At 41.6% G+C, this 22,756-nt stretch overlaps 1 protein-coding gene across 4 annotated transcripts in view; it reads left to right on the forward strand.

Annotated features, from left to right (window-relative positions):
- The first annotated feature begins 3,721 nt into the window (after window positions 1-3,721).
- aclya (ATP citrate lyase a) overlaps window positions 3,722-22,756 on the forward strand; it is a 78,647-nt gene continuing 59,612 nt past the window's right edge. For 3 of the 4 annotated variants that reach the window (XM_060848947.1, XM_060848949.1, XM_060848950.1), the window contains exons 1-2: window positions 3,722-3,917; window positions 15,327-15,502. In XM_060848947.1, coding sequence (XP_060704930.1) covers window positions 15,344-15,502 — 159 coding nt within the window. In that variant the 5' untranslated portion in view covers window positions 3,722-3,917; window positions 15,327-15,343. Of the gene's footprint in view, window positions 3,918-12,628; window positions 12,718-15,326; window positions 15,503-22,756 lie in introns of those variants that run through there. The other variant, XM_060848948.1, reaches the window with a different exon arrangement.

Below are 22,756 nucleotides of genomic sequence, written 5' to 3' on the forward strand. Positions count from 1 at the left end.
TCTCCTTCGCTGCTGTTGCTAATGGATTCAATGCCTGAGCTTATCGCGGTTACAATCTGTTTGGAATATAACCAGTCAGTCTCCTAGCAACCCCCTAACAACCAGACGCAGGGACACGACTTTAAAGGGAACATTTTGCTTTCGAGACAGCGTGGTTTCTACTTTCTATCATTTATCTGATGCCAATATTTCAGAATGATACCCTTCCCTACCCATGGCTCAGAACATAGGAAATAGCAACAGGAGCCGGCCATTCAGCCCCTCCATTCAAGCCTGCCCCGCCATTCAATGACAAAAGCAACTGCAGATACTAGAGATCTGAAATAAAAATAGAAATTGCTGGAGAAACTCAGCAGAGCAGGCAGCATGTGTGGAAAGAGAAACGGGGTTAACAAAAGCCAATGAGATCATGGCTGATTTGCTCCAGGCCTCAAATCCACTTTCATGCCAGCTTCTCATTGCCCTCAGCTCCCTTACATTTCAAAAAAAATTCTACCATCTCTTTAAACACTTTCATTAACCTAGCCACCACAATTCTCTGAGGTACCGAATTCCAGGCAATAATTATCCTCTGGGAGAAGAAATCACATGTCCGCTTTAAATGAGTGTCCTCTTATTCTGTAACTATATCCCCAGTTTGAGATTCCTTCACTAATGGAAACATCTTCTCAATATTTACATTGTCAAGTCCCCTCAGTATCTCGTATGTTTCAGTAAGATCACTCCCCATTCTTCTAAACTCATATGAAAAAAGACCTAACCTGTTTATCCATTCTTGACCAGTCATCTCCCCCATCTCAGGAATCAGCCGAGTGAATCTCTCTTGAACTGCCTCTTGGCTAGGATATCATTTTGTAAAAATGGGGACCAAAGCAGTGTACAGTACTGCAGGTGCAGTCTCACCAATGCCTTGTACAGTTAAAACAAGAGTTCCCTATTTCAAAACTCCAACCCACTAGTAATAAAGGGCGAAATTCCATTTGACTTCTCAGTTACTTGCTGCACCTGGGTGCAAGCTTTGTGAACAAAAACACCCAGATCCCTCTGTGCTGCACTTTCTTTTGAAGTGTCTCCATTTAAACTGCTTTTGATTTTTCCAACTGAAGTGCGCAACCTCACACTTTCCTACATTAAACTCCATCTGCCAGGGTTTTGTTCATTCACTCACCCTATCTATATCTGTGGGGTGCACGGTGACTCAGTGGTAAGCACTGCTGCCTCACAGTGCCAGGGTCCCAGGTTCAATTCCAGCCTTGGGCAACTGTCTGTGTGGAGATTGCACATTCACCCTGTTTCTGATGGGTTTCCTCTGGTCTTCTCCCACAGTCCAAAGATGTGCAGATCAGGTGAATTGACCACACTAAATTGTCCATAGTGTTAGGTGCATTAGTCAGAGGGAAATGGGTCTGGGTGGGTTACTCTTCAGAGAGTGAGTATGGACTGGTTGGGCCAAAGGGCCTGTTTCCACACTGTAGGGAATCTAATCTAATCTAATCCTCTTGCAGATTCCTTATGTTCTCAGCACATTATGCCCCCTCCCCACCCTGCCCACCTATTTTTGTATCACCAGCAAATTTGGATACATTATACTTATCCCTATCCCCTCAATGAGGTTAACATAGATAGTAAACAATTAAGGTCCTAGGTCTGACTGTTTTCACTGGCATGTAGGCGATTTAGAGGTGACTTATATATAAAATAATGAAGGGTGTAGGTAAGGTGAATGGCAGGTGTCTTTTCTGTAGGATCGGGAATTTCAAGATGAGGGGGCATATTTTTAAGGTGAGAGGAGAAAGATTTAAAATAACATGATGGGCAATTTTTTTTTTGCACAGTAAGTGGTTTGTGTGTAGAATGAACTTCCAGAGGAACTGATGGGTGCAGGTTGAGTTACAACATTTTAAAAGACATTTAGATAAGTACATGAGTAAGAAGGGACAAGCTTTCTTTATTTTCTACTTACAACTCAGACGGAGAAAGTGAGGACTGCAGATGCTGGAGATTAGAGTCGAAGTGAATGCTGCTGGAAAAGTACAGCCAGTCAGACAGCATCCGAGGAGCAGGAGAATCAATGTTTTGGGCATAAGCCCTTCATCAGGAATGAGGCTTGTGTGCCAAGGGGGCTGAGAGATAGATAGGAGGGGGCTGATTCACTAATGTCCCGTAGGGAAGGAAATCTATCACCGTTATCTGGTCTGGCCTACACTAAGCCCACAGTAATGTGGTTGACTCTTAAGTGGCCTCTGCCACTAAATACTAATGCATGAATAAATAAAACAGGTGAAAGTTAATGGAAGTCTGAAGAGAAACGCAATGGTTCTTGTCAAGATTTGTCCCGAGTAGTTCCGTGATGCAGGACTATGCTATGTGGGCTATTCCCCAGGACACGCACTGAGACAAACATCGATTATGCCTGGAGGACCATCAGCTTGGTGAAAGATGCTCTTTGGTGCCTGAAATTTGTTGGTCTTTCAGAGGAAGGAGTTGATCTCGACCAAGTGTTGTAGACTGGAAAATTACCATTGTTGAGGACCACTTGCTGAGGGACACACCAAAGCTTGGGACAGCTGCTGCCAACCCACAATGGGGAAAGACTACAATGTAAAGTCTTTCTGCAGAAGTTAAATAGGTGTCTGTTCAGTCACCAGACCCTCCAGGTGCCTCAAAAATATATACATATTATATTGTACAAGTAAGAAATGCCTTTGGTTTCTTTGGATAGAGTCAAACTCCAATGTATGTTTGTTTCTTTATATGCTCCTGTAGAACCTAACTCTTTAGTGGCTATGTATCTACATAGAGATATTTTAATGAATAAAATATATATTTTAAATAATGAAAGGAAAAGGGTTAATTTAACACAAAGGAATGCATTTGCACCATGGAGACCCTTTGATCTCTAAATGGAGGCAGAGAGTAATACATTAAGGAAGTTTTGTTGAACTTTTATATGTCATTTGTTTTGTTCTTGTTGGAATACTATGGCCAATTCCATGCACCATATTTCATTATCTTTTAAGCAAGATGTCAAAGACCTTGTAGAGTTACTAGAATCTAGGATAAGATTACAATTACAGTGAGAGGATTGAAAAACTGGGGTTATTTCTCTTAGAGGGTTTAAGGAGGGATTTATAGATCTTCTCAAAATCACGATGAGCTTTGATAAAGCAAATGAGGAGCAGAAACAAATATACACACAGAGTTTTTGTGATGTGGAATACATTGCCTGAAATTCAATTATAATTTTCAAAATATAATTAAAGAAATATTTAAGTATTTTTCAAAGAGAGAGCATAATGAATTTATTGTTTGCATTTATTTCCGAGTCAACATGCTCAGGGATGGGATTACATTACTGTGGACCAGGTGGAATTTGAACATAGATCTCCTGGTATCATTGTGGCCTGATACGTGACTATACCCTGCGTGAGTTGCGCAATGCATACTGGGGGTTGTAGTTTGAAAAAGGCACTGTACATTGGCTCAATCCGATATAGAGACTACAACCTCCAGCATGCAGCGAGACCAGTTCTTACGTAGAGTTGGAGGAGCTCTTGCATCAGCCACGGAGTGTTGTAGTTCGCACAGAGACCCTCAGACTGACTTGGAGGGAAAATTAGACTACAACCCCCAGCATGCACCGGGCGCTGCCGTTACGTCGGCACATCCTGGTGGGATGGGGCGGTGCAGGGAGGTCAGGCGGTGGGGCTGGATCCTCACGTGATGCGGCATGAGCCAATGGGCGAGCTGGGATGGCCGATCAGGAGATGGTGAGGCGAGAGGCGGAGAGTGGAGGCCGAGACCGAGAGCCGCCTGAAGGAGCCGGGTGAGCGAGAGAGAGTGCCCGAGCCCCCTGACGGAGCCGGGAGAGTGAGTGAGCGAGAGTCCCCTGACGGAGCCGGGAGAGGAGGCCGCAGGTGAGGCCAGGGCTCGGGGTTGAGGGATGGGGTGTTGGGCCCACGGTCCGGGGGTGAGGGTGAGGGTGAGGGTGAGGGTGCTCCATGGCATCATCACCGAGCAGTCTGAATAGAAAGCGGCTGCTGGTTTATGATGCAGCTGTGGTCGGTGCACTGTCCCCTTTTCCTGGTCTTTTACAGCTGCTTCCAGCCTCTCCCAGCCCTCACTTCATGGTAATGGACAAAAGAACCAGGGGACAGGGCAAGGGGACAGAGTAATTGTCACACCTGAGCTGTTGTGATTTGAAATGTGCTGCTCGAAAGGCATGGAAGTCAATTCCAGAATAACTGTCAAAGGGAATTGAATGAAAAGTTTGGTGGGAAAAAATTTACAGGTCTGTAAGGTAAGAGACACTGATTGTCTTTGAAGAGCTGGTGTAGCCACTGTGAGGGTTTTTAATTGCAATGTTTAATTGTAATTGACTCAATCTTCTCTTGACAATCATTTGTTTTATCATCATTTGGAAATGCTGGTCTCTGACCTCCAAAACTGCATGAATTTATGTAAAACACTGTTATCTCACTTTTTTAAGATTAGAATCAATCTAAACATCAGGCATAGACAGAGAACACGGGGGCTAATACCTTCAACATGTCTAGTATCACCATTGTTAATAGCTAACCTGAGAATGCAACTTTTTTTTAAAAGGGTTTTGTGATTTACACATGAAAAAAGTGAAACTATCACTATTCACTATCACAGATGAAAGGCTTAACAGACGATCAGAATTTTTTAATATATAATTTTAGTTGCATCACACTGCAAATTTTTGCTATTAATTCTGTTACGATCGAGCCCTCCACAATCACCTGATGGAGTGTCTCTCCGAAAGCTAGTGTGCTTCCAATTAAACCTGTTGGACTACAACCTTGTGTTGTGTGATTTTTAACTTTTGTTTTATCATGATTTGGAGATGCCGGTGTTGAACTAGAGTGGACAAAGTTTAAAAATCACACATCAGGTTATAGTCCAACAGGTTTATTTGGAAGCACTAGTTTTCAGAGTGCTGCTCCTTCATCAGGTGGTTGAGATGAGGGAACACTGCTCTGAAACCTACTGCTTCCAAATAAATCTTTGACCATAACCTGGGGTTGTGATTTTTAACTTTGTGTTTTATCCCTTGGACTGTTTGATATCCTGAAGAAGGGCTTATGCCCGAAATGTCGATTCTCCTGCTCCTCGGATGCTGCCTGGCCAGTTGTTTTTCCAGCACCACACTTTTCAACTCTGGTCTCCAGCATCTGCAGTCCTCACCTTTCTCCTGTTTGATGTTTGGTAGAACCCGAATACATTCACATCCTTAATATAGTTTTACATTTTTTTTTCCCCAAGAGAATCTGCCCTTTTTTCACTTGTAGTTTAGATATAAGATTTAAGCCAATGTTAAATGGCGATGTAACCGTTTAAAGTTATTTTGTTTAACATTTGGCCAAAGGTTTATCTTTCAATCTGCTTGTGAATTTTTATACCTGTCTCAATGGGAGCATCTTGTGTTTAACATTCAATAAGGGTGCTATTCCACTCTAGAGACTCCAAATTCCTCACTGCCTCTGATTAAAGTGGTGAGTTCTGTGCAGCATTATTGGAAAGGCCATCTATTTGGGTGAGATTTAATAATATACCTTCTCTTGCCTTTTAGACTGCTTTAGAAATCACATCCACCTTTCTCCCTGTTGTTCTAGCAATATTTATTTTTCATCCAAATCACTGAAACAGACTATATAGCCATTATTGTTGTCATTTATGGGAGTTTGGTTTGTGCAAGTTGCCTGCTGTGCTTCATATTTTGCAAAATTGACCACTTCTGAAGCAGGATACTTTGAGATCCCTGAATTGTAGAAATGGTCCAACAATGACTAAACTGACAGTCAAGTAATGCCAAGCAAACAACTTAACATTTTATATTCTAGCTGAATGTTTATGAAAAGGTGCCCACTGAAATGTTTAATTCGCATTGGATCCAACTACCAGAAATTGTGTGCAGCTAAAGTTGAGCAAAAGAACAGTCATAAATGTTTTATGCACAGAATGTTGGGTGAAATAAGTGCTTTTGTGAGGAGTCTCCTTTTGCAGGCACAAAAGTTTTGCAGCACAGCACACATTAAAGAGAGAAGTTTTATTCTTTTTAGTTTACAGTATGTGTCCAAGCTGCCAAATTATGATTAACTTTGTTAAAAGGAAATAAGTGGTGCATTGTGCAGACTGAAAGCACTTGTTATTTTTAGAATTATAACGTGCACATAATTAGACAATCTAATACTCTGGAATTAATAACCTGAGCGGGTTACACTCTGAAGCCCAGGAAAGTTCATGGATCTACTGGAATGATTCTGTAATTGCGATGTATAGATAACCCTTGACATGAAAAGAGCACATTTCCTTTCATTTTTTATAATTGTTTCCTGGTTGCATTAACATCTAATCATAGCTGAAATGAGGAGCTGTGCACATTGTAAATATAAAACATAGAATTGTCTCTGAGAGGAATTCCAAAATCAGCATGGAATCAATACTAGTGTTTGTTTCGGAATTGTTTCCTGCCTGAAGGTACTTTCTTTTTCCCTGCCAATGTTCAGTATTTCATGAAGTCATGTGGCAGAAACTAGTGCAGCTGCTAGCTGCTTTGATAACCTTTTTGGAATGAAATATGCCTCAGTCTATTTCTATATTTAGACATTTATTAGCTAGCAAACTATACAACTTAATTTAATATTCGAGCTGCATGTGACCCAGAAGTCATTGTTGACTTGGCTTTGTAAGAATTCCTCCTTTTATTGACAAGTGTTTATTCATGTGGATGTTGTGGTATAAAAGGGCTATATATAATAAGGCTGCAAATATCCTGCTGTACATAATGGTACAAATGCTGGTTCTTCCCATTGATGCTTATTTCCCTGAGCAGAATTCACAGTAAAAATCATTTGTTTGGATATTTCAGATTATTTTGAGAATATCTGATTCTTTGTTTAATTTATATAGTTTCATCCCTCACTTGTAGCCAGGAGAAGCCATACTTCACACAGCCACAGCATTTGTATGTCAGAGGGTGGGTTATGCAGCTTATGACTTCCTAAAGTTCTCCATCATTTAAAAGCCACAAGTCTAGAGTGTGATCAAATACTTTCCACTTGTCGAGTTGGTCGTAGCTTCTTTAGCACTTGCGAAGGGGAGGTAGTGGCTTAGTGATCACATCACAGGGCCAGAGCCGCAGACTAATGTTCAAGAGACATAACTGCGAATCACCATAAAAACCTATCTCAGTCACTAAATCCCTTAGTGAGGAACATCAGCCATTGTTTCCTGGTCTGGTTTGGCCTGCATGTGATTCCAGATCCACAGCAATGTGATGGGCTCTTTAAAAATGCCGTCTGGGCAATTAAGGATAGGACATAAATGCTGGCCTGATGGCCCAATAAAAGATGCCTTCTCACATCTGCGAATGAATAAATAAATACTTCAGGCCAAGGCAATCTGCTTGGGCGGCATAAACATCTGCTCCCTTCAGTACTGGCACACCATGAGCTAGATGCCAGTGCTTCTTTGACAGTACCTCCTAACCCTTGATTCCTGCCACGTGGAAGGACAAGGCAGTGGGTGCATAGGCGCATCTCGTTCTGTGAAATACCATACTGACTTGGACATATATTGTAATTTCTTCATCTTGGCCGCATTAAAATTTGGAGAAAGTGAGGACTGCAGATGCTGGAAAAGCACAGTGGTCAGGCAGCATCTGAGGAGTAGGAGAATCGATGTTTCGGGCATAAGCCCTTCATCAGGATTCCTGATGAGCTTATAGATTAGATTAGATTACTTAGTGTGGAAACAGGCCCTTCGGCCCAACAAGTCCACACCGACCCGCCGAAGCGCAACCCACCCATTTACTTCTTACCTAACACTACGGGCAATTTAGCATGGCCAATTCACCTGACCCGCACATCTTTGGACTGTGGGAGGAAACCGGAGCACACCCACGCAGTCACGGGGAGAACGTGCAAACTCCACGCAGTCAGTCGCCTGAGTCGGGAATTGAACCCGGGTCTCAGGCGCTGTGAGGCAGCAGTGCTAACCACTGTGCCAACCACTGTGCCACCGTGCCGCCCACAAGCTGAAACGTTGATTCTCCTACTCCTTGGATGCTGCCTGACCTGCATTGCTTTTCCAGCACCACAGCCTTGACTGCATTAAAAATTGTCAGGTGAACCATGATTTTACTAAGTGGTGAAATGGCTGCAAATGGCTTAATGGTCTAATCCTGCTCTATGTTTGTATGTATCTAACTATATCTTATCAGCTGCAGCATTTCAGGAAGGTGACCTGTCATCACCTTTTCCAAGGGCAGCTAGGAATCAAAAGTATTACTAGACTTGTCAGTGATGCTCACATCCTGAGGAATGATTGCACAGTGAAGCAGCTGAGTCCTTTTATTTCAAAATTTTCTTTTTGAAATTTTGTTCCTCACCTTTCAATTTCTTCTCTACTCTCTACTCCTCTGAGATGTACAGCATGCTTGGCTTCATTGATTCAGGCATTGAGTATAAAAATTGGCAAGTCATGTTGCAATTGTATAAAACTTTAGGTCACGTTTAAAATATTCTGTGCTGTTTGGACACCACACTATAACGACAATCTTTTTGAGAAGATGTAAAAGATATTTACCAGGATGTTGCCTGGATTGGAATGCAATAGTTAGAAGGAAAGTTGCACAAACATGGGTTGTTTTTTGCGAGAGTATCTGAGGCTAAGGAACAACCTGACAGAAGTGAATAAAATTTGGAACCTATGGGTAGTCAGTCTTTTTTCCAGGGTGGGACTGTCAGATACTCGAGGGCATTTGTTTAAGGTGAGAAGGTGCGAGTTTAAAGGAGATGTCCAAGACGAGTGTTTTTTTTAAACAGTGATAGGTGCTTGGAATGCATTGCTGGTGGAGGTGGTAGAAGCAGATTGGATAGGAATGTTTAAGGAGGCATTTAGACAAGACACAAAAACAGGCAGGGAATAGAGGGATATGGGCCACGTGCAGGCAGATGGCATTAGTTTGGAATGGCATCATGATCAGCGCAAACGTGGTGTTCTACATTCTAATTACTGAAAGCGTTCACTCCTGTGACATTTTCTCGATGCTAGCTAGTTCAAGAATTCTGAGAAGGTTGTGTTCAGGACTCGGATTTACGCTTGATGCTGTGTCCTTGGATCTGTGATTTTTTTTTTCTCCTGTGAATTTTGCATATGCCTGACCAATATTTTCTGTACAAAGTGCTTCTGTCTGAGAATTGGCAGTTCAGAAGATTCTTATTTTGTTACTGTACAACATTTTAAAATTTGTCAATTTGAAACCCACTTTGCAAGTAGGTTTGCATTTCATTTTTTAAACTCCTTACGAGTACTTAAAATGGCTGTAGGACAAGAGGATGTATTGGTAGACATCTTTCAAGATAGAGTCAACGAATCCAACGGGTCCATAGCAACCAAAATGTCCATCTTCGCTAACCCCATTTCCCTGCACTTGGCTCATATCCGTCTAATTCTTTCCTATCTATGTATTTGTCCAAATGCCTTTTAAATATTGCTAATGTACCCACCTCCACCACCTCTGCTGCTGGCTCATTCCATATGTGTACAACTTTCTGTAAAAATGTTGCCCCTCGGGTTCCCTTTTATTCTTTCCCCTCTAATCTCAACTGATGTCCTCGGTTACCCAACACTGGGAAAAAGACTGAGTGTGTTCACCCTATCCATGCCTCTCATGATCTTATACACTTCTATAAGATGCCCCCTCAGTCTCCTACAAAAAAAAGTCCGAGCTTGTCCAACCTCTCCCTGTAACTCAGACAGTTGAGTCCTGGCAACTTGCTTGTAAATTTCTCCTGCACTCTTTCCAATTTAATACCATCCTTCCTATAAGAAGGTGACCAATATTGAACACAATACTCCAAGGGTGGTCTCACCAATGTCCTGTATAATTGCAACATAACTTCCCAACTCCTATACTCAGTGACCTGAATGACAAAGGCCAGTGTGCCAAAAGCCACCTTCATTGCCCTGTCTACTTGTGACTCCATTTCAGAGAACTGGGAACCTGAACTCCAAGGTCCCTCTGTTTCACTACACTCAAGCCCTACCATTCACCATGAAACTCCTACCTTGATTTGACGTTCCAAAATGTAAGACCTCATACTTATCTATATTGATCTCCATTTGCTATTTCTTGGCCCACTTCCCCAGCTGCTCAAGGTCCTGCTGCAATTTCTGAAAACCTTCCTCACTGTCCACGATTCTGCCTGTTTTAGTGTGACCTGCAAACTTACTAATCATGGCTTGTACATTCTCACCCAAATCATGGGCCCAGCACCGACCCCTGAGGCACTTCACTAGTCACAGACCTCCAGTCCAACAAGCATCCTTCCACTATTACACTCTGGCTTGGTGATAGGAAGCAATTTTGCATCCAGTTTGCCAGCTCCCCCTGGATTCCATGCGATCTAACCTTCTAGCGCAGCCTACCATGTGGAACCTTATCAAAGGCCTTACTGAAATCCATACAGACTGTCTGCTGCCCTGTCCTCATTAATCTTACTGGTCACTTCATCGATGAACTCTAACAAATTTGTGAAACATGATCTCCTGCTCAGAAAGTCATGCTGACTAGTCCTTATCAAACCCTACCATTTCAAATGAATGTATATCTTATTACTCAGATTCTTCTTTAGTAACTTACCTACCACAGATGTTAAGTTTACTGGTCTATCGTTCCCAGGCTTTTCTCTGCAGCCCTTCTTGAGTAATGGCGCAACATTCTCCACCTTCCAGTCTTCTGGGACCCTTCTGTGGCTAATGATGCTAAAATATCAGCCAGGGCCCCCGCAGTTTCTTCTCCAGCCTCTTGCAGTGATCTTGGATATGTCTGGTCAGGACCAGGAGATTTATCCACCTTCATACATTCTAATACATCCAACACCCCCTCTACTATGATATGGACTGTCCCCAAGGCGACACCGCTAAGTTTCCCAAGTTCCCAAGTCGTCTTATCTTCATGGTAAACACAGAGGCAAAATATTCATTTAAGAACCTTGTCCATCTCCTATGATTCTGCACATACATGTCCACTTTGGTCCTTGGCAGGCCCTGTTCTTTTGCTTGTTATTTTGAATATGCTGAATCATTAAAATTGAATTTTGTTATTCATTTTTTAAAATTTAGAGTCTAGGTTTTGAAAGCCTTACTTATGGTGTCTTGCCTGCCATCCATTCCACTTACTGGTTTAGTGGATTTTATTGGTAAAAATGGACAGCTTATGGAGTCCACCAAAGATGATATTCTATGTACCTCTCAATAGATGTTTACCACATTTAATTGAGACATTGAATGTGAAAGAATAAGAAATAGGCATATTTCCTGTATACAAATACAAAATTCTGCAGAATTCTGGCCTGGCTGCATTTGTGAAGGGAAGAACAAGTTAACTTTTCAAGTTTAGTATGAATCCCCTTCAGCGCTCAGATGGGAGTGGAGAAAGCATCTTTTATTGGGCCACCACCTTATGGAATACCAAAGGTTTAACTTAATTTTTGTTTCTCTTTTGAAAATTAGATTTCCTGTTGCATTGTTTTCCTCCGCACTGACTGTGCTAGAAGAGTTGCACAAATGGCAGTCGTCTTTTCCAATATTCCATGTTAGTCCTTCAAAATCATTTGGAGTTTACGTTTTGTTTAGTTTTGCTGAACCTCATAATTCACTGAAGGACTGAGCAATCATTTAGATGGCCCAGGGAGTAACTTAGTGTGCAGCAACTAGCATTATGATTGTAAAATTACATCAAGATCATTTGATTATGAAGGGTTCATTGCTTCCTGTTTTTAAGTCCATTCCCTTTGCCTGAAGCATTCTTTGCATAATTGATTTTCAAGATCGAATAATAGCAAACATATGCTCTTTAATGAAACATATGTATTGGAGATGATGTTGGCTAAAGGGTGAGGGAGAAAATGAAACTTGACAGGTTCTAATAATAGACTGATCAAAGGACAATTTTGTCTTTTAGTTGTTGCTGAGATTGGGATTTTTTGGTGTATTTTTTGTTTATGTTCACTTTGATCCAAAAATTACTAATTTGCCCACGTTTTAGGAGTAAAACAAGATGAGTGAAGATCTGTGCAGCAGTTTGATAGCTCGATGAGGTAAAGGGCCAGACATACCTAAGCGATTCTATCTGTGGTCAATGTAATTTACTAAGGTCAACCAATGGAATGCATCTGTTAACCTCAGTACTCTTGGCTGGAGGGTAATGAAAATTGGCTCTGTTTGTCACAGTGGCTTAATAAGGACTGCTTCATCTCTGACTTAGGCCAAATCAGAATGGGAGTATCCGCTGTTCCTGTATGAAATAGGTTTGAGCAGACTTTCAGTTCTTGCAGCATAAATCTAGCCCTCATACGTCACTGAAAAGGAGTGTCTAAACTTGAGAAGGAAAGTCAGACAAAATTGTGATTTTTTTTTGAGAAAGGGGTTGAACTTATTGGTGGTATTGAGGGAGAGCTATCCTGCTGTGCCAGACCTGGGCTTGCTTAATGTTAACAGCAGTTGCCGATAGTGGAAATTCTGATTTGCTGGCATGAGTTCCGCCCTTTTGCTGTAAATACGCGTGCCCCCCCCCCCCCCCCCCCCAAAAAGTCATTCCCACAGTGATGCTGTACGGCTTCCAATTGTTGATAAATGCTGAAGAATTCTTATAAAGCTATCAGTTCCTTCTCTGCTCTAAATTGTGTAAGTGCTGTTCTTTATCTAAAATCAAAACTTCAGTTTTAAAATGGTCACTGACTGAATGCCTTTGCTTTTTTGATTTTGACTGATTTTGTTTGCTAGTTGTGATCAAGTTTGTGCTATTTGATATTGTGTATCCTTAATGCAAAATGCTAAACTGTTTTCTAGATTTTCCTTAAATCTCCAAGTATTTAATACGACACAACTGTTGCTGTTTGAAGTGATACTGTTGGTGATTGTGTTTTCAGTAACTTGACTGATAATTTGAGCAGACGAGCAGAATCATTTATCAGCTGCTTGGAACAGGAGAGTGTCATTCTCCTTATGTTTTCAAGGTTAACAGTTATGGCTGCATGCTCCCGGCTATATAATATTGATACTACAAGGACAGATGCAAAATGCATGCAACATTTATCTCTCTCTGGGTTAAAAATATTTATTAGATGTTTTGGATGTGATTTTTTTTTAGAATTTTGTGCAAGCTACTGGCATCAGCAATAACCAAGAGATTCTTCAAGATACTTTTTAAAGTCAGCAGTTCGGGTTTTGGTTTCAGTTTATGACAAATATAACGTTTGCATATCAAAAGTGCTTCTTGGTAATGTCTTAAAATGCTCCTTATGATGAACTTAGTTGAAGTTAATTCTTTGGGAAAATGCTCTATATTGTATTCTTCATGAGTCCTGAAGAAGGGCTCATGCCCGAAACGTCGATTCTCCTGCTCCTTGGATGCTGCCTGACCTGCGCTTTTCCAGCAACACATTTTCAGCATGTATTGATATTAACCTGTTAGAATAAATGTAACTCCGGTTTAAAATTGTTTATTTTAATTTTAATTTGTTCATTTTGCCTGTCCGGCTCTGAATTACATTTTATGTTGCCTCTGCTTCAAGGTTACCAAAGCACGTTTGTCATCAATTAGTGGATTGTGTAGTGTGTGTACTACGCAATATATATCAGTCTCTTGTGACAGCAAATGTTATTTTCTTTCTCGACTGACTATTCCCCCAGCGCCTAGTGCCACCAAGTGCTAGAGTTATTAATGCCAGTCTAGCTGCTTAAATTTTCAATGTAATAAATAGCAGAGGGAGAAGTAATTGAATTGGGAAAAGTCATGGCAAATATCTGTATTGACTGGGTACAAGTATCTTGCTAGAGGCCAACCTAAAATTGGATCCGAGCTCTGCCCCCACTCACTGGGATTGTCTAAAGCGACGCTTGAACCCTGTGTCTGTTTAATAGGAATGTGGAGGAGAAAATCACCTGCTCAATTTAATTCAGTTTCCAACACAAACTTTTGCAGGGCAATGTTAAGCTGAAGCGATGGGGGCTACAGAATTAGTGGTGCTGGAAAAGCACATCGGGTCAGGCAACATCCGAGGGGCAGGAAAATCGACATTTCGGGCAAAGCTCTTTATCAGAAATAAGTGCATTCTTGATGAAGGGTTTTTGCCCGAAACATTGGTTTTCCTGCTCCTTGGGTGCTGCCTGACCTGCTGTGCTTTTTCAGCAGCACTGTAATGTAAACTCTAATCTCCAGCATCTCCAGTCCTCACTTCTGTCCTGATGGGGGTTACAAGTCTGTTCCTGGATTTTGTAAAAATATACAGTAGTGCATGGAATGTGGGCATCTCTGGCTAGATTGGCATTATTGCTCTTCCTTAATTGTCCTTCAACTGTGGATTCGTACACTATGTAGGGGGCAGTTAAGATTCAGTTTCATTGTTATAGTTCTGGAGTCATGTGTAGGCCAGACTAGGAAGGGGTGGCACGTACCTTTCCATCAAGGGCCTTAGTGAACCAAATTGATAGTCTGATGGTCCTCATCACAGAGTTTTTAAAATTTAAGTTTATTTATTGAACTTAAATTCCTCAAGATGCCAAGTTGGAATTGAACCCACGCTCCCACAGCATCAGCCTGGACTTCTGGATCACCAGTCCAGTGACAACACCACAACCACACCTCCCACACAAAGCAAAGGACTCCAGATTCTGGAAATCGAAAACAAAAGTAGAAATCTCAGGGAGAGCTGAGCAGGTCTGGCAGCATCTGTGGAGAGAAAGCAGAATTAATGTTCAGGTCCAGTGACCTTTCCTCAGGCTCTCCTTCCAAACTGAATGGATAAATTGAGTATCGTGCAACAATTTAGAAATTCACTGGCATCAATGTGTCGCTGATTGCACTATGTAATCTTCAAACCAAACTCTGAATCATACTGCAGTAATTGGGGAATTTTGCTTGAAAAAGCTGCATTGCTGATTTACTGTTGAAGTAATGAAGTTTGCAGTTCACTCTTTTGTTTCTTTCTTTTCCTTCTTTCTCCTCCGCCTTTCAATCTTTCTCCCACCCTCTGCCCCTTTTTCGTCCGTCCGTCCTTCCTTCCGTCCTTCCTTCCGTCCGTCCGTCCGTCCTTCCTTTTCTCGCTCGGTCCTTAAAGTTCGCGATATGTTCCCCTGATCTAACCTAATTCATGCTGTCCTAAACTCTGGTCACCTATGCTTTCATGACATGTTGTAAAGAGCAGAACTTTATTTGGTCTGCATGGGATTTTTCAAGTCACTGTCTCTTTTTAGTTTAAGACTGATTTTGCTTTTAATTGTTTTTTTTACAGTAAAGATCTGATCAGCCATGTCTGCTAAAGCCATATCAGAGCAGACAGGTAAAGAATTCCTTTATAAATATATCTCCACAAAGAGTGCAGTCCAGAACAAGTTCAGATATGCCAGATTGCAACCTGACACCGACTGGGACCTCCTCATCCAAGAGCATCCTTGGCTGCTAACAGAGGTAAGTCTCTATGTATTGCTAGTGATATGTCTCAAAGAACCACTGAATTTCTTCCAATGAGAAATTCTCTTGCTCAGGGAAGACAGTTCTAGGTTTTCTGTATTTCCATATTTTGTGCACACCACCTGATATATCATTGACAGCAGGTATTGCTGGCACCGACATCACATACTGAGATGAAAACCTTGTACAAAATGTCTGCTCATTCCCACTGGGTAGCAGTACCGAACAGATTGTACCAAATCACAAGATGAGGGCCATCCCGTGTTTGCTCCCCTCTTCCACAGTGAATTCAGTGCAGTCTGACAAAATACCAGTGTTGTTTAAATATCCTTGGCCTTGTTATGCTTCGGAAGACATACAGGGCTGGTCAAGGGGTGCCACACTTCTTGAAATAGCCATTAACTTCTGCATTTTGTGCAGTGTGTGCTGAGATTTGTTTTTCTCCTGGGAGCCAGGTATTTAATCTTCCTTCTGATTTCACCAGTTTTCTTTAACTTGGCACCATATTGTCTCTCTTTAGCATGTTTAGCTTTGGTCCACTACTCCTTCCTTATGTGACTGCAGGACTAAGACCCGAATGTCTGTGGATATAGGAGTGCTTGTGTGGAAAGCCATTCTGTAAATTAAACTTCAGATTGTTTCCCACCGTAACCACTGTCTATTGTGGTCTTACAGTGATCATTGGAGCTAAAAATGTAACAGTAACTTATAAAAGCTTCTAAACATTTTGCATCACGCACCAGCCAGCTAGAGATTTGGAAATCAGTGTTAGGCTAATTAAATTTTCTTTCAACTCAGTACAGCCAGTAACATCATTTTACATAAATCTCTAGATAAACTTGGCTTTCATGATTAAGTGGCTCCCCAAATGACGAATTTGGCAGAAGTATCATGTTGCATGTTGTACCCTGACAGCATAAGTCAATTTATGTTGGCATTTTTTTTTTAAGTAAAGACCTTCTCAAGGTTAGTTTTCTACAACAATTTCTGCAAGTTGTAATCTAAAGGACATGGTCTTTCATTCAACTAACCAAACAGCAAAGCTGCCTAGACTCTGACCCAAGAAAAAAATCTGATTTTGCTGGAGTCGAAGGGAACTCGGAAAAGACTTGCAGTGAATGCAGCTCTTGTTGGGTATTGTGTAGTAAGTTTAGAGCTAACATGTTTAGTGCCAACATATAATTTACCTGTAAAACACTTGAATCAAAATTTTGTAAAATTCTATTTTAACATTGAATTTCTCTTGGCCTCCTTCATATGCAATAACAGATGACCCTTTCTTTTGCCTTTATTAAGTTCTACTCCGATCAAGGCCTTTCTGAATAGATTGAGCGTACTCTTTCTTGTGAATTCAAATCTATTTGGTAAAGGTTTTAAAATAATTGTAGTGCTTTGGAATCTTGGGACATCCTGAAGCATGTTACAGCTCTGGAAGTATTCTTGAAATATAGTCACTGTTGTCTGTTATGGAGCAGACCAAACCCCCTTTAAATTTCTCATGGAGATAGCCTAAACCTTAACATTTTTCTTAGTTAAAGACAAGTTGAAGCAGCTGTAATTTGATTAGTCACACTACTTGACTTTAAGCAAAATATGCTTTATTTTTTGCATCTAGTTAAAATACAAACCAAAGAAAGAATTTGTATAACTTTCACTCTATTGGAAAACTTAACAGTATAACAAATTATTTAACTACTAAACAGCAACTGTTTCAATATAGTAACATCCCATAAAGACACCATTAGCAGAGACAGATTCAGTAAAATAGATTGTGTCTCATGCAATGTTTCTGCTGTCCAGGAGAGAATACCACCAAGAGAAAATTCTGGCAACGAGACAGAACTCCAGTTCTTTGTGGCTGAGATGTGTGTAGATGTGTAGCAGCTTCCGCAGCCAACTTCAAAACCCTAGCAACTGAAAGCTAAACTAAAACCCTGGTTCTGGGGGAGCTTGATTCCACCCATTCGTGTTGCTTTTAATAGAGTCGTACAATTATAGAGATATACAATACGGAAACAGACCCTTTGATCTAGATCGTTCGTGCTGACCAGATATCCTAAATAAATCTCTCATTTGCCAGCATTTGGTCCACGTCCCTCTAAACCCTTTCCTATTCGTATACCCATCCAGATGTTGCCTTTGTTGTTACTGTATCAGCCTTTATTGTTCTGGCCCTTTTTTTTAAAAAAAAAACCCAGGCAGGGCTTCACGAGCTGTTTCCTTTATTGGCTTAGAAGAGACCTCCTGGCACCTCTGTGTCAACACCTCTCTTCCAAAAAGAATACAGGATAGTACACACATCTTAAAGCTGTTATATCACGGTACGTTGGAAGCATGGTAACTAATTTGCGTAAAATAAGCTCTCAAACAAAAAATAACAACGAGTCGATCTGTTTGTGATGGTTGGGAGATAAATATTGACCCAAAACTACAGGGGCAGCTATTCCCCAGTCGGTTTGTGGTAGGGAGTCATTATCAGTTGTGAGAATTCAGTTGACTCGGAAACACTTTCAGCTATCCTGATGTTTAGAAGAAATATCTGTCCTGATTGGGAAATCTAAAATCAAGAATACAATTCTTAAATTAGGAGGCCACTTAGGATTGAAATAAAGAGGGCTGTGGAAGCTGGATCATTAAGTGCATTTAAAGTAGAGATGAATAGATTTCCAAATATCAAGGGATATTTGGAAGGGATATAAGAAATGTAGAAACTAGGAGCATGAAATGGCCATCTGGCCCATTTTACCTGCTTCTTCTTCCAACATAATCATGGCTCATCTTTCTCTGTAGTTGTTTTCCCCTTTCACCCCAATTTCTTTAGCCCTAACAGCTATATTTATGGGACATATTATGGAAGAAATGGCCATTGAAATGGATAATCATAGAGAGATGCAGCATGGAAACAGACCCTTCAGTCCAACTTGTCCATGCCAACCAGATATCCCAACCCATTCTAGTCCCATTTGCCAGCATTTGATCCATCTCCCTCTAACCCCTTCCTATTCATATACCCATGCAGATGCCTTCCACTTCCCTAGGCAACTCATTCCATACATGCACCACCCTCTGTGTGAATTCAAACAGCAAAGGCAGTAACTGCGCAGATTCTCTGCTGTGTAGGTTTCTTTCTCTCTTCCCCTCGCTGACCACGTGCTCGCTTCTTTGTCTATCTTTGTTCCTTTTAAAAGTGTTGTTGTTATGACTTTTTTTCTCCAAAGTTCCAAAATAATGTAGCAGCATATAAAACAGTAATTGCTGCTCCTGGAATACGAGGAAATCACCTCCAACATCTAAAATACCTCAAAAGGAGCAGCTCTTACAGCCAAACTTTTTTCCCATCCTCCATCTTGGATTACCCAGAATTCTTATCTTTGGATTGTGGGTGCAAATTGGAGCAGCTGGAGGAAACCCACACAAACACAGGGAAAATGTGCAAACTCCACAGAGTCAGTCACCCGAGGCTGATATCAAACCTGGGTTCCAGATGCTGTGAGGCAAGTGCTAACCACTGAACCATCTCTTGTCCTGTAAACTCCATTTGTATCCAGTATCTATCTTTTTCTCAGATAACGCTAGATAGAGGTATGGCATCACCAGAATATGTCCTTTTATTTTGTGCCTAAATTGAAGCATTACATCTGCATGAACCCACACGGCAGAAAGTGTAATGGCGTTGGACACGACAGTGCTCCCCAACAGCACTTGACACTGTGTGAGGAAAGGTTGCTGAATGGTTGGCAGTTTGACATTGGTTGAGGCATTGACATGTAATTCATCAGAGATTTGGTGACCCCTCCCAAATGCACTCAGTTGTATTACTTTAAAAAAGGGAAATAAAGCAATAGTACTCACCAGTCAATCAACCCATGGCCTTCCAGTGTGGTCACAGTTTGATTTTTTTTTTCTCTCTCTCACTTCCTCAAACCAGACCATGTTGAGGCCATTTGCAGCTGCTGACTCTCTTCCCATGTAACTGGTTCTGAAACTAGGCCTCAATTTATCCTTTTCCCTCCAAGTGCCCACCAACCTTTAGCTGTGCTGCTGAATAAATATTCCACCATTATTATTTTCCATCTGCAGAGTCAGATCCTGTCCTTACTAACATTGTGCATCATTCCCTTTAGTGTCCAAGTTTACCTCTTCAAAGATTGTTTTATCTGATTAATATTTCCCCATTAATAGATATAATGAGCTATTGGGTACCAGGGCAACTGGGACAATGACAGTTTCGAGGTCATTACCAGACACTGCAGACAATGAATGGAAGCTTGTCTTGCTGGCAGGCACAAGTAGCTCCTTTATGGGGATCTGATCCGAATCATTTTCTCTCAGACGGAAGAAAAGGCTACAGTTAAACAAAGCTTTTCACTGTATCTTGGTACATGTGACAATAAATCAACCAATGAGAAAAGTAGTCAGAATTGGTCAATTTCTGGCCAGTCTCTGGAAAATGAAGTGGGAATGATCAAAAATTCCTCCACCTTATGGGACAGTAGATCCCAGTAACCATACGTTATGGTAGACTTAATAGTTTCAGCGTCTTAAACTGGACTGGTTTCATTCTTGATAAAGTCGCGAATAACATTTGGACAAAAGGAAGTGAACGGGACTGAAGCTATTCATAGGGTGCAATGTTTCTCAGCATTACTGATCGGGTGGGCGGAGGAGTGGCAGATGGAATTAAATTTAGATAAATGCGAGGTACTGCATTTTGGGAAAGCAAATCTTAGCAGGACTTATACACTTAATGGTAAGGTCCTAGGGAATGTTGCTGAACAAAGAGACCTTGGAGTGCAGGTTCATAGCTCCTTGAAAGTGGAGTCGCAGGTAGATAGGACAGTGAAGAAGGCGTTTGGCATGCTTTCGTTTATTGGTCACTGTATTGAGTACAGGAGTTGGGAGATGATGTTGAGGTTAGGCCATTGTTGGAATATTGTGTGCCATTCTGGTCTCCTTCCTATCAGAAGGATGTTGTGAAGCTTGAAAGGGTTCAGAAAAGATCTACAAGGATGTTGCCAGGGTTGGAGGGTTTAAGCTATAGGCTGGGGCTGTTTTCCCTGGAGTGTCAGAGGCTAAGGGGTGACCTTATAGAGGTTTATAAAATCATGAGGGGCATGGATAGGATAAATAGACAAAGCCGTTTCCTGAGGGTGGGGGAACTAGAGGGCATAGGTTTAGGGTGAGAGGGGAAAGATATAAAAGAGACCTAAGGGGCAACCTTTTCACGCAGAGGGTGGTACATGTATGGAATGAGCTGCCAGAGGATGTGGTGGAGGCTGGTACAATTGCAACATTTTAAGAGGCATTTGGATGGGTATATGAATAGGAAGGGTTTTGAAGGATATGGGCCGGGTGCTGTCAGGTGGGACTAGATTGGGTTGGGATATCTGGTCAGCATGGAAGAGTTGGATTGAAGGGTCTGTTTCCGTGTTGTACATCTCTGACTCTGACTCTATGATCGACAAGAGTCTTTCTGCCATACTTGCACTGTGTTCATGAAGTAAACACTAAGCAGCTAATGCTGAAATGTAAGCGTCATAGGTTGCCATATATACTCTATGTAAAGTAAGAACATAAAGTCACCATAGTCCTATAGCGCTGTTCTCCCATTAGAGAGGGCTGACTGGTGATGGTTTAACCTGAGGGTCACTGTGCCTCAGGCGAGGGGAGAGGTTGTGAAGGAGACACTTTTGTGATAACCTCAGTGGGTTCAATTTCTGCCCTGTTGGCATCACTCTGTATTGCAAAGCAACCACCAGCCAAATGAGCTAACGGATCCTGAAATGTTACCTCACAGTACAGGCTGAATGGCCTAACTCTGCTCCTACATCTTATGAATTTCTGAACTTAGGCAGATTTCTAATCCAAATGTATTAAAATGATATCTTCCGTTCTTGCAGATGTTAAGATGCTGAATTTTGGTACAATGGCCATTTCTTCAAATAATTGCACTCATGGACCCGTAGATGGTTGACTTGTTAAAATGAGTCAAAAAACGCAAGTGCGATTTGAGAAAAGAAATTTTCCAAACAGTGAATGGTTAGGGTATGGAATGCGCTGCCTGGGAATGTGTTGGAGGTATTCAAGAGGGCTGTTCTTTTTTGGATAACAATGGTGTGCAGGACTATGGGAAAACAAAACAGGAGATTGGCATGAGATGGTAAAGCAGAACTTGCTCTGTTGTCTAGTAGATCCTGGGCTGAACGGTCTCCTTCCGCACTCTAATGATTGTGTGGTTTAGTGAGCAGGGCCACTAGGATCTCATCTCTTCTGCTAAGCCCAGCTGTGGCTCCATTGGTAACACCCCTGAAACCGGAATAGAGGCTTATAAAATTGAGGGACATGGATAGGATAAACAGACAAGGTCTTTTCCCTGAGGTGAAGAAGTCTAAAACGAGAGGGCATAGGTTTAAAATAAGAAGGGGAGGATTTAAAAAGGGACCTAAGGGGCAACTTTTTCACAGAGGGTGGTGTATGTATGGAATGGTCTGCCAGAGGAAGTGGTGGAGGCTGGTACTGTTACAGCATTTAAAAAGTATCTTGATTGGTACATGAATAGGAAGGGTTTAGAAGGATATTGACCAAATGGGACTAGATTAATTTAGAATATCTGGGCGGCACAGACAAGTTGGACCGAAGGGACTGTTTCCGAGCTGTACAGCTGTATGACTCTAAAGCTACTGGATTCGAGCCCAATCCAGGGCTTTATTTATTTATTTATTATTCACTCCGGGGATGTGGGCGTCACTGGCTGGCCAGCATTTATTTGATTCAATTTGATTGGTTTATTGTCAAGTGTACTTAAGTACAGTGAAAAGCTTTGTTTACAAGCAGTAGAGGCAGATCATAGTGAGCAAGGCCATGCGGTTCATAAGAGTGAAAACAAACTAGACAGAGGCATAAGGTTATTCTGCACAGGGCATGCACTAGGCAAGATCAGCGTTAGCACGGTCAGTATTATTTGAAGCTGGACAGTCCATTCAAGAGTCAAATAATGGTGGGGAAGAAGCTGTTCCTGAACCTATCGGTGCATGTGTTCAGGCTTCTGTATCTTCTGCCTGACGGAAGGAATTGTAGGAGAGCATTACTGGGTTGGGAGGAGGCTTTGATGTTGGCAGCGTTTCCGCAGCAGGAAGTATAAATGGAGTCCTTGGATGGGAGGTTGGCTTCTGTGATGGTCTGGGCTGTGCACACCACATTCTGTAGTTTCTTACAGTCCTATGCAGAGCAGTTGCTGTACCAGGCCGTTAT

Source organism: Hemiscyllium ocellatum, chromosome 32 (assembly GCF_020745735.1).
Source record: "Hemiscyllium ocellatum isolate sHemOce1 chromosome 32, sHemOce1.pat.X.cur, whole genome shotgun sequence".
In the NCBI taxonomy this organism is placed as follows: domain Eukaryota; kingdom Metazoa; phylum Chordata; class Chondrichthyes; order Orectolobiformes; family Hemiscylliidae; genus Hemiscyllium; species Hemiscyllium ocellatum.